The 12,390-nt window shown below is 38.9% G+C and overlaps 1 protein-coding gene across 1 annotated transcript in view; it reads right to left on the reverse strand.

Moving 5' to 3' along the window:
* Positions 1-121: 121 nt before the first annotated feature.
* TMEFF1 (transmembrane protein with EGF like and two follistatin like domains 1) overlaps positions 122-12,390 on the reverse strand; it is a 112,051-nt gene continuing 99,782 nt past the window's right edge. The window contains exons 8-10 of the mRNA XM_005517457.3: positions 7,198-7,321; positions 2,875-3,033; positions 122-1,205 (exon numbers count right to left, since the gene is read on the reverse strand). Coding sequence (XP_005517514.2) covers positions 1,121-1,205; positions 2,875-3,033; positions 7,198-7,321 — 368 coding nt within the window. The 3' untranslated portion in view covers positions 122-1,120. The remainder of the gene's footprint in view (positions 1,206-2,874; positions 3,034-7,197; positions 7,322-12,390) is intronic.

Raw genomic sequence — 12,390 nt, forward strand, 5'->3', positions numbered from 1 at the left:
GACATGCTTTTCCAGTTCAAAATGTTGAAAGCATTTTTTTTTTAATTGAACAAATTATTAAATCCTACATGCAAAATTCTGAAAGCCTACACTACATGTTAAAACAGCCGAACACGTCCTATTCACACTTTATCTTGGGATCTTTCAAACAACAACTAACAGTCTATTAATATAACTATGACCAGCAGACTAATTTGGATGGACTTCTTTAGCTCTTGAAAATACTCTGTACAAGAGCACTAGTAATTAATTCATTTTTATTTCTTTTTTATTTTAATCACAAACACTATACAATCTGTATTGTAGGTGTTAAAACATGTATTTTCTTTAAAAAAGTTTAAGAAGTATTAAAACAGTTTTAACAGTGATAAAGTAGGCTTTATTCCAATTATTTGTGTTCAGTTATTTAACACCAATTTTTACAATACCTAAAACTACTAAGACCTACTTCTTTTGGACCTGTGCCATCTGTTCTGCCAGGTAACTTCCCAAATTATGAAATTTATAATTTTTGTCTTTAAAAATAAATTGTTGGAATTATTTATGAAGATGGCAGTGCTTAGACCCAGCCCACACATTTTATAAATATGTTACAACTACACACAGCACACAGCTTCACAGTTCATGCGATAGGCAGTGTCTAAAAAATCAGTTACTAACTTCCAAAAACATTTAAATATCTACGGTATTTAAACACAGTGTTTTCTAGTTCTTCATAAGAAAAGTAAGCTGTAAACATTTTTACCTTTAGTTCATGCCTTGTTTGTTAGGTAATGTGGACTTATTTTGTTGGTTTGTTGGGGCTTTTTTTAAGTCTACAACCATTGTTGGAATAAATCTGTGTTCCCAAAAATATTACATTCCATGGATAAAGCACAAGTCTATTATATAACCATGTGATACAGATACAGAAAATGAACTACTGTATTCAGAAACATAAAAGTAAAGATACTAAAACAGTCCATAGCTGTTAGAGCTGATGCTTTCAGAATACAGACCAACATTGTTACACTAAAAATGTTCAAAAATAAGGCCTCTGAAATAAATATTTTCATTCTTTAAAAAAAGATATAATAAAAATGTACATCACATGGTCAATGTAGGTATAAAAAGCACTAAGTTAAACCATTCTGGATGATGTATCTGAAGTAAAATGGCCTAGGTTTTGCTTCTGCCGACGTCCTCTATTGTTTTTAGGGCATTTTCTGTTAAGGAAAAAAAAAAAAAAAGAGAGAAATAGGAAAGGAGGGCTGATTTTATATATGCCACATATAATTAAGCCTAGCAATCATGCATTAACTTAATTTTCTGTACTTAAAGATGGCAAGGAGTCTAAGATCTGTGCTGACAAGTGGGACACTCCTGCTCTTCAGTACTGGACTGTGACCTGGGAATGTCTGTAGGACCCCAGATCATTCAGAAGGGAGCCCTGCTTGACCCCAAGACTGAAACCAGCAAGGCGCTACGTCCTTCAGCCTTGATCCAGCAAACACCTTCCATGGGAAGTGATTGCATTAGATGTACTTTATACATATTTCATATTTAAAACCCAGTGCATAGTGAGACTGGATCAATCAGCCTTTTGAAGTGCTGGACCTCCAGGTGCCTTGCTGCTCACAGCAGCCCATGAGACAGAGCCCACCCAGGTCTCTCTGTGGGGTGACTTCGGTGATCCCTTTCTTGGGGCCAAACACACAACTAAAAGGATTCACAAAAGCCAGCAATCCTGAATGGAGTGACTCTTACTCAGCCAGGCAATGAATGATGGAACAGTCCTGTTGGGATGTGAGAGACTAAGAGCTGGGTCATACAGAGACTAAAAGAGGAGCTGAACCATAGCCTTCCACACCCCTGCTTTGGTCAGCAGGATGTTGAGTGAAAAAGGGAATGACATCAATTGCATGAGCCAAGTAACTCTTTCACATGTGCAGGTGGTGTTTTATACATGTGCTAGTGTCTGTTAAGTGGAACTTTATAAGGGATACAGGGAAAAAGGCCTGTATTGTTCATTCATGGGGTGTCCCTCTATAGCATTGAGAAGCTGTAAAATAATGTAGTAGCAGAAAGTTTTATGGCGCAATGTAAGTGGAGCTGAAAAACTGAAGGACAACTTGAGGAGGAAAACTCAAACTGTGGCATGGATGCTCAAGTGTAAGACTTAAATACTTCATGTACCTATAAGGTAACTAAGTAATCCTTAATCTATCTCAGACACCTCAGTGCTTGTTTGGTTCAAGTTCTAGAACTGAATGCCTTGTCATCAGAAATAACCCATGGCTCTCATCTCAGTTTTTACACACCATGAGAATTTCAGACAACCCAGAAACCTGAACTCTGTGCTTGTGTGTCTTTAAGTTTCACAAAACAAATTCTTACAGTAAGTGTCTAAGTGAGGGATTAGATTGCACACTAATTTTCAGAAAGTGTATATGGTGTGGGGGGTACTTCTTTCTCTGTGTAACACCATTTACAGTGGTACCACAGGAAACATCATCTTGTCCGCCTCTCTGGTTTCACTGAGTGGTAGCTGGGGATCATAACTTCCACAAAATTTCAGCAATGCTTCAATAAGTCCAGCAAAGGTCTAGCACAGCAGCTTAACTCTTGGATTTGTTTCAAGGCTGATCTGTTCTGGTGCGTATTTGTCTGGAGATTCAGAGTGGTTACTGGTGGTTTCTGAATTCAAACAAATCTGTCGTTTGTGATCAAAGAAACAAAGGGGCAGATAGGATGTTACATAATCATCCTGCTTCAGTCATTAGGTAGTTTTTAAGTGGGTATTAAGCAAATAAAATGTTTGGCATCATATAATTAAATATAGAAAAGTTATATTCATACAATGTGTAATTTTTCACTGTTTTTGTCTTTACCTACCTGGTTATGCACATGACAATTGCAACTATAATGGCAATCTGTACAGCTCCAATTATTGCTGCAATAAGGACATGCGTAAGCTTTTGTCTACTTGGGACAACATAAAGAATACTAAAGTCTGTCTTTTCACAGTGCTGCCCAGTATATCCTGATTCACACCTGAAAAAGAAAAGGAATATTTCATGGAATCTGTAATTTGACAGCACTCCAATCATTTTGCAGATGAAATGAGAAATCCAAGGGGACACCAGCTGAGAAGGAGCTGGTGAGAAGGTGCATGTGTGATAATGCTTGGGTTAGGGAATGGTTTGGTTCTGTGTGGCAAGAGAAGAGACAGAGCAGGTGGATGTGCTCTGCATTTTCTTGATAAGGTTACTAGTGGCCCTCTGAAAACACACCAGCATGGGGAAGGTCCTGATTTGTCAAAAGAAATACTTGGGTTATTATTGCATTGGTACAATATTTAGGAAGAGTGAAGCAACTGGGTGGAACCAGTAGACACTTGGAAGACAAGTAGACAAGGCTAAATGAAATACAAGCACCATGCTCAGGAAAAACAGAGAGAGCACAACTCATTCAGCTCCATTGTCAACATGGGACAGAAGTGACGAAAAGGAAGGCCGTGAACCTTGAAATATGGGTTGAAAATCCACCTTGAAAAAGCCCCTTATTCAAGCTGCAACCTAGAGAAATGGAATTGTGCAAAATCCACTGGACAAGAACAGCACCAAACCCCCTTCTGCCTCATGGCTGAGCCAGAATTTGATGGAGGTCAGCTTAGAAAACCCAATGGCTCACAACTGTTCAAGTGAGAGCTCAAAGAAGAATCTAAAACAATCTGCATGGGGTGGGGGAGAAATAGCTGGAAGCAGAAGAGAAGCTGCTCTCTAAATGGTAACTTGCCTGTGCAAAGCAGTAGTTTGCTCAATGAGAAACTCAGCAGAGGCTGTTCCTGAGCAGTGATGAGTACTGGAAATGCAAGATGTGCCAGTGCAAACACACTGAAATAATTCATGTCTCAAGGCAAAAGAGGCTGAGGCACAAGAAAAGGCCACCCAAAACACTGAGATGTAGTCTGCAGAGTCAAAGGCCACCACTTAGAACCCTGAGCAAGTTCCTTGTACAGCTGTCCTTTAGAATTGACTGACACGATATGGAGAACTGAATCATACAATTGGCCTCCAGCTCTAGAGCTGGAGGATAAATACTCACATGCAGGCAGAGTAACAATCCTTTTGTAAAATGGATCTGACAAGCCTGAACACAACACAAAATTAGACTCATCCATTCAAAAGCTTTGTGCTAGGGTAGGAATTAATTCTGTTTGGAGCAACAAAATAATTACACCAAAGACCTTTCTACAGCTGCTAATGCAGCTCCTAATCCCCCTCTGCATGCAGGGATAATAGTTGGGGTTTACATGTTCATAATCTTGTGACTCTACTTTCTCCAGCCATGAGCTGCTGTGTAAGGAGTTTTGGTTCAGGTATGAACCAAATTCCAGTAAGACTTGTTAAAGAAAACCCTCCATGTACTGTAAGTGTGCCCAGTGGTAGCCAGGAAGGGAATAAAGAGAACACTGTACAAGCATACAAGAATGAGGACAGTGAACACACTGGTAATCATGCAAGAAGACACAAAAAGGAAGGGGACTTAAATCTTATTGTTACTTTGCTTTTTTTTCATTAAAGAAATTAGCAGATGTAGTATTATCAATGTGAGAGCTGCTTTAATGCAGAGGAGGCAAAACAAGGCAGAGGAGGCACAAAGAATTTCAAAGATGTTCCCCCAGAAACACTGAAATGTTTTTATTATTATTATATATATATATATATATATGAAATTATCTCTGAGAAACACTGAATGCAGATTTGCAGATTCAGGGGAAGAAGTGCTTGTATTAAGAATTACATCATGGCAGGACAAAGTAGCAGGCACTAGTTTTTTACCCTAAACTAGTAGAACAGATTTTAAAGCATTCTGCTGCATAAATGTATAACAAGATAATATAGCATTAAGTATAATAGATCAATAGAGGTCAGCGAGGATTTATCAAAATAAGCTGATCAGTCAATTAATTGATTTAACATAAAGAAGTTTAGATTTCTTTTTAAAGGGCTGGACTGTGTGTCCTTGACGCAGGACAGGGCAGAACTGCACTGCACAAGGGGGGCAGCAGGAGACAGACCTGATCCCATCTGTGCAGAGGCTGCTAAACTCAATACTGTGCAACTGACTGCTACAAAACCTTCCACCCACCTGCCTGCTGGCAGTCCTGGAGGGCTGCTCTACAATAAGCAAGGAGATTCATTGCCCTCAGTGAAAGCAGAATTCACTCTGCACAAGTATTTTCTGCTGTTTCGTAGGTCATCCGATACATCGCTACCAGGAAATGAGGACCAAATTAAACAGTGTATATGCTAGATGTGTATGAGAACCGAAAGCACTTGAAAATAACAATTTACCCTTAGCATTCATCATTATATTTTCCTTGCTGGAGAAAGAGAGAATTTTTTTCTTTGGTAGGGGTACACGACTACTGTGGCTGATTGATGTCTCTTATAAACTGTTTGTTTCCTTAATAATTCTGCTCCAGTAAGAAACATGCATAAAGCATGAGACCATCAGTATTTCAACAGCCAAGAAAAATCCAAATGAGATCTGATACTCAGGGTCAAGAACTGATAGTCACAAATTCTTGACTGGAACCACATGAGGTTCGTTGTGCTAGGCACAGTGCTGAGATACTATTCAGACTGTTTAAATATATAGCCAAAGGCAGTAACAGTAAATGTAACTATAAAATGGAATTTGAAAGTATGATACATTAATTAAATTCATCAAAACATTGCCTATCAATTCTTACTCGAGTAATTATAAATATCTGAATTTACACTGAATCATAAATTGATAAATTACTATAAGATTAACACCTTACAGAAAAAAATTCTGGGAAAATAAAAATTAATTAATTCAGACAGGAATGTTTTCCTTGAAATATTGCTACTTTAAACATTTTTGAGATAAATGCATTATAAATTGTGTTAAGTACAGTTCTAGATCAAAAGAGTACTGTAACCAGATAGTGTTGCCTAATGCTCATCAAGAGGATGTTGGGGATGCACCCAGTTTTCCAAGAGAAGCAAAGCCATGTTGATTTGTCTTGGTTCCAGATGAAAGGAAAACCAAAACAGTCCTATTGGAAAGGTGAAAATAAACAAGAAAGAGTCTTGCATGATAAAAAAAAAAATAATAGAAGCTTTCAAGTGCTTAAGTTGACAAGGATACTGGCTCTGCTGTTTGGACTTCCTGCTCTCTGATCTGTCTGGAAACCCTTAAATCTTGGCAGTGCAAAAAACACCTAAATATCATCAATCAATAAGGATCAAGGGAGAAAATATGAAAGTATCCAATGGATTTACAGCTGAAGTTTCAAAAGCAAAGGAGAGCGAAGAGTTATAGCAGTTTCAGCCACATTAATCTGAAAGTACAAGTTTGCAAGATAAAAGCTCAGGAGTGAAACCTCCTAATAAGTAGGGCACTGCATCTTATTACAAAGTGGCCTTATGCTATAAACAACTTTAATGTAATAATAATAATAATAATAATAATAATAATAATAATAATAATAATAATAATAATAATTTTAATTTGGAAGAAAACAAAGATACAGAATTCAATTGGTGAAAGGTAAAGGAAAAAATTATCTGGGAGCTAAGGAACATTCATATATTCTGGGAAACACTGATGGGCTTAATACTGAGTGATCTGAGTTGCTAGTTTATACTGCAGACAATAGGTGTGGGCTAAAAAATATTTTCCAATTTTTTATTCTCTAGATGAAGCCTATTATTGTGAAAAAGGGTAATAAATGTTAAAAATAAGGTATTGATTCTCTAGAGAGAGTTTATGACAGGAACAATAAAATGTGCAGATAGTGTAAGAACAGGCTGAGAGGTCAGTGGGGAAAGAACAGTCATAGAGAGAAGCCATGCAAGACAAAGGCCTTTTTAATGTGTTTCTGTTTTGTTTGGTTTTTTTAGTTCTGGATATGATTTAGCAGTTAAAAATAAGAAGAGAACACTGAGGCTACACTCCTCAGAGGGATTCAGGTTTTGATGTACCTGACTGACTGAGCCTCTCCTCTGAGCACTATCTCCCTCCTGTCTGGAGCAGCTGGGTGCTGCCCACAGCACAGGGACACTACTCCTGTGCCACTTCTTAGATATCACAAAGTGGTACATCCTGACATTATGTCTAGAGAATATTTTCATTAAGTTTTGCTGGGATTTCAGTCACATTTTGGAGACATGAAGGACTTACCGGCAAGAAGCCTTCTGAGTGGAATAAATGAATTCACATTTTCCATGTATACAATAACCATTGAAGCTTTCTGAGCAAGGTATGTGGTTTCCAATGTAAATGTCTTCTCTTTGATCACTGGCATCTTGAAAAGAAATATACATAAACAATTATACATGGGTCTATGATGTTAATTTAAAACTCTCAACCAAGAATAGCATATCCTTAAAAACTTGCAGTGAATAAAGGAATAGAGAATAATAAAGCAGAGGCTTAAGGGGGAAGTTTCAGAGGCATCTACAGAGATTTGCTAGAATGTACTGCGCTGGAAAATGATCCTTGGAGACATCTAAATATGCTTTTTATATCAGGTCTCTCAAAAAGGAGAAAGGTGTTCGTGACAGAAACAAACCAAAGCAGGAAGATGAGCAGAAGATTTGTCCAGTGGCACTGGGGCAAAAAGCTAATAGATAGAGGAAGCGCTCTCCCATGTGTAAACAGATGAAAAAGAACCCTCTAAAAAGGATTAGAAAGATGCTGAACCACATTTTATGGTTATTGGGGAGAAAACCACTTGATACAGCCCTGATCTGATTAACAACCACTGGTTGTTAAAGTTGAAATCAAGCACACTTCAATAGCAGTCTTCCTCCAAGAAACATTTTTATGGAGAGAGAATTTAAAAATATTGAAATGTGTTTAAAATACACATTCCTTTGGGAGGTGTGCTGGTTTCAGCTGGGATGGAGTTAACCTCCTTCACAGCAGCTGATGGAGTGCTGTGGTTTAGATTTCTGGCTGAAATAATAGTGGTAACAAAACATTCTTGCTGAAGGGAGCTCACACAGCATCAAGAATTCCTCTGCTTCTCACTCTGCTTTTCTGCTCAGCAAGACTGGGAGTTTGCAAAAGCCTGGGAGGGGACACAACCAGGATAGCTGACCCAAACTGGCCTGAGGAATATCCCACACAATATGACATCACGCTCAGCAATAAAATCTATAGTTTTGATATTTCCAAGGCAGCAGTTGCTCAGGGGCTGGCTGGTCATCAGTCAGCTGGTGGGATATTGTGACTGACTTGCAGCACTTGGTTTTTTTCTCTTTTTTTCCCCCCCTTTGCTTCTTAAACTGCGTTTAGCCTCACCAATGAGTTTTTCTCATGTGTGTTTTCCTAATTCTCTCCTCCATCTTTTTGGGGGAAGCTGAGATAGAGCAAGCAACTGGTGGGCACTTAGTTGTTGTCCAGCTCAGCCCAGCACAGAAAGGCACTCCATTCTGCCCCAACATCTTTCATCCTTCTGTCATGTTACCAAAACTATCCAAAGCTGTGTTCATTTTCAACCGTTTTTCCCCAAAAAATTTCTCAGTAAAGAAGTCCTAAACACAGAAGTTGGTATTTCATAATGAACTTCTCTGAAGAACAGGGATCTTAAGATGTGAGCGAAATTATGGAATTGTATTCATTTCCATGGCAATAGACTACAGCTTCACAAATAAAGGGCTATAAAGCAAAAGGGAGTGTGAAGAAGAAATCTCTCATACAATTGCAGATATTTGAAATTACATCAGCAAGAAAGAGAATGTATTTTTACAAGACAAAAAATAAAAGAGATATGCTGCTGGTTTAGTTTTTTTTCCAAAAAATTGCAGTTTAGATATAAGGAAACCTTTTAATTCAGGCTGTTTTGAAGATACAGATGACTTGATACAAGGGAAGAACGTTGACTAATACTGACAGTGTGTCCATCACTGCACTGATGGAATACACTATGTCACAATATGTCCAAGTGGAGAAGAGTGGGTGTGTCTCATCCCAAAACTATCATCTCCCTCCTTTTCCAAGAATTTAATTACTGTCATATGTGGTCCCAATAAAACCTTGTAATGAGCTACAATTATATTAGTATGTTCAGAGAGCTGCATCATATCTGGTTTTAATACATGTACTGATACAGAATGTGAGGCCCAGTGGAAAACTGAAAGGTGAGTCCCCTGAAAAGTGGCCAGACAGCCACACACAGATCAGAGGCAAAACCTGCATTAAGAAAGGAGGTGTTAAATGCAGGAGGTGATTCCTAGTGTAAAACAGACATTTACCCCCTCTTTTGACAGGAATCTGTTTTTAATTGGAGAGACCTGCTAGACTGCTTCAGAACTTCAAAGTAAAATATTTAACTGGTGTAGGAGCCTTGAAAGAGTGACTGGATATAGAGTTCAAATACTTCACCAGAAAGAAGAGTCATGCATAAAAACTGAAACCCTGATGCTCATCTTGGTACAACAAAACCACTGAAGCCAGCTGAATCTGGAGAGACCTTTCTGATGGAACTTTAGGTAGTCACTTGCACTGCAGGAGGAGACGGTCACAGTTATAGAGACTAAAATATATTATCCGTTCAGAGAATAGGGTTTAACAAGGGAAACTCACAGGAACTGAAAGCAAAAGCAAACAGGTTGGAGGGTGGACTCTTCTCTTATCCCAGATTAAAAAAACAATTCAAAGAAGTTCACTTCAGGCTTTCACTATCTAAGGAGACCTGAGCACTGTATTAAAAAAATTTCAAAACAACCTTTTTTCATAAAGCATACTCTCTTCATGCACATCATTTGCTGAATGTGAGACCACACAAGCCATACACATTAATAATAATAATTATATACAATGGTTTTTCCACTAACTAGATTTCAAGGGCAATTTACATGCAATGAATAAAAGTCTGTTACCTCTTTGGAATAGGAACTGAAAGTGGTGTTTCATTACATTACATAGTAAGATGTATATTGCATTTGGTGCCTTTTATACTTTCATAATGTAAGTGAAAATTGACATTAAATCACTCCAACTGGTACATCGTATGCAGTGAAAATAAGATAATTTGAGAAAAGAGAAAAATATATGAAGCTTTTTGGCACTGAATTACTTTTCAAGAAGAACACAAGGTATGTTGAAAGCCATGGTGGGATGGCTTTACTCAAGGAAGCCATGGGAGTACAAAACAAATATAATGACAGAAAAAACTGAAGACCAGAGCTAACAGAGAAGGTATCAAGCCCTTGCAACAAAACCTGCATTAAGACCAGCACTGAGGAGAAAGAACAATGAGTTATTTTTATTTGTGATTCCTTCCTATAAGCACCCATTTGCAAACTAGATTCTCTTTTCAGGGAAGTGTTCTTCCTCCCTGAGACCTGAACTAGAGATGTCACCACAAGACTGAAGAGGTTATTGCAACCTTCAGAGTACTACTCAGTCCTGCTCTTTCACATGGCCACTAATGACGATGTAGCAACAAAAAGCCTGAGGTCAATCAAATGAGATTTCAGAAGCCTTGGGGACAACGCTAAAAAAATTTGGGAAAACAGAGAGTGTTTCCCTTCAATCCTCCCAATAATGAGGGGAAACTTGAAAAAAACAGGTGAGCCCAGGATGTCAATACTTTGCTCTGGGACTCTGGTGTTTCCACCAAAATTTGGGATTTTAAATCACGGAAGAGACATGGTATGCTGGGGCCTGATGGAACTACCTGTCAGGAAAGGTAAAATGACTTTTTGGGTGTAAGTTGGCAGGATGGAAAGGGTTCTAAACTAGAATTGATGGAGGAAGGGGATTTCAACACCATTGCAGCAGGTAAGTCACATGGCATCACCTGAGGGTAGCAAGTTCTAGTGGGAACACTTGTACTGCTCCTGGGAACATGGAGAGCTCAGGAGCGCATTCGAGATGTTTGAACACCAACAGACACAGTATGAGAAACAAACAAGATGAACCAGAAGCACTGGTCAGCCCCCAGAGCTACAATATCACTGGTATTTGCATGAATTGGTAAAAATGAGTCCCACAAGTGGAGTGTTGAGGTGCATGACTACAGGCTGTTCAGGACCTACAGGCAGGGCAGACAAGTTGGAGGTATCATGTTGTATGTAAGGGAGAGGTGATTGTAGAGCACTTACAGTTAGTGCTGATGTGGTTGAGAGCCTCTGGGTGAGGGCTAGAGGGATGGAAAACAAGGAAACGTGGTAGTGGATGTCTACTACTGAGTGCCCAGCCAGGATTTGAGCACTGATGACTTATTCTATAAGTAATTATGAGAAATTTCTGTATTGCTTGCCTTTGTCCTTATGGGAGATTTTTAACTTCCCACACATCACCTGGGAATATAATATTGCTGTGATGAACAGGACTTTCTTGATATTTGCAGGAGAAAATAACTTCTTGTCAGCGGTACTCAGTGAGCCAAGCTCTCCTAGGCTTGCTGTTGTGAATAGAGGGCTCATAGGGGGTATAATTTTAGGAGTCTGTCTTGGCCATAGTGATCATGAAATGGTTGAGTTTAATGGCTGAGCTTTCAGAGCAATGAGAAAAAAGGACACTGGCATTGCTAGCCTGTTTTTTCAGTAGACTAAACCTTTAAGCTATTCATGGAACTCTTTAGCAGAGAACCTTGGCAATCTGTTTTGGAGCAGTCCATGAGTGCTGGTCAAGTTTTAAGAAGTGCCCTTAGAAGCACAGGAGCATACAATTCTGCTGCTTGTAAGTCAAGCAAGTAGGGTAGAAGACCAGCTTGACTGAGCAAGGAACTATTTGTGGAGCTCAAGAGGAAAGAGAATTTGTATGGCCACTGGAAGAGAGGTCAGGCTTCACAGGAAAAGTTCAGAGCTGTGGCTCATATGAGCAGGGAGGAAGACACAAAAGGCCAAAGCTCATTTAAAACAGAACCTGGCCAGTGTTGTGTAAGATAACAAGAAGGGCATTTTCAAGTGTGTTACTAGCAACAGGAGGTCTAAAGAAAGCATTGGAGTGATACTTGATGTGTATGATCATCTGATTAGCAGGGATGAAGAAAAAATTGAGCCATTAAAGGTTATTAAAAGGTAAGGTAAGGTTCATGTAGGTGAAACATTTTCAACCAATGTGATTCAGCATTTTAGTTTACTGAAAATATTTTGAAACAACATAACAAATACAGAATCATCCATTTTCCCCAGAAGTTAACAGAAAAGATGGGAACGTGGCAGGGAGGCTTGCGCTATGGTATATTATCAGGAATGTCACAGCTTGGTGTCTTCCAGTAAAGTCATTTTCACAGCACTTGGAGGGAGTCCAATCCTGTGACCACTGCACAGGGTACTGAGCAGCTGGGCATCTTAGAGGATTACAGCAGGAAAAACTCACAGATCATGCACATCTTCCTGCTAGCCTTGCAACAAGCTA

This window comes from Pseudopodoces humilis, chromosome 1 (assembly GCF_049639895.1).
Source record: "Pseudopodoces humilis isolate 2021_Gansu_Grassland_sample_001 chromosome 1, ASM4963989v1, whole genome shotgun sequence".
In the NCBI taxonomy this organism is placed as follows: Eukaryota; Metazoa; Chordata; class Aves; order Passeriformes; family Paridae; genus Pseudopodoces; species Pseudopodoces humilis.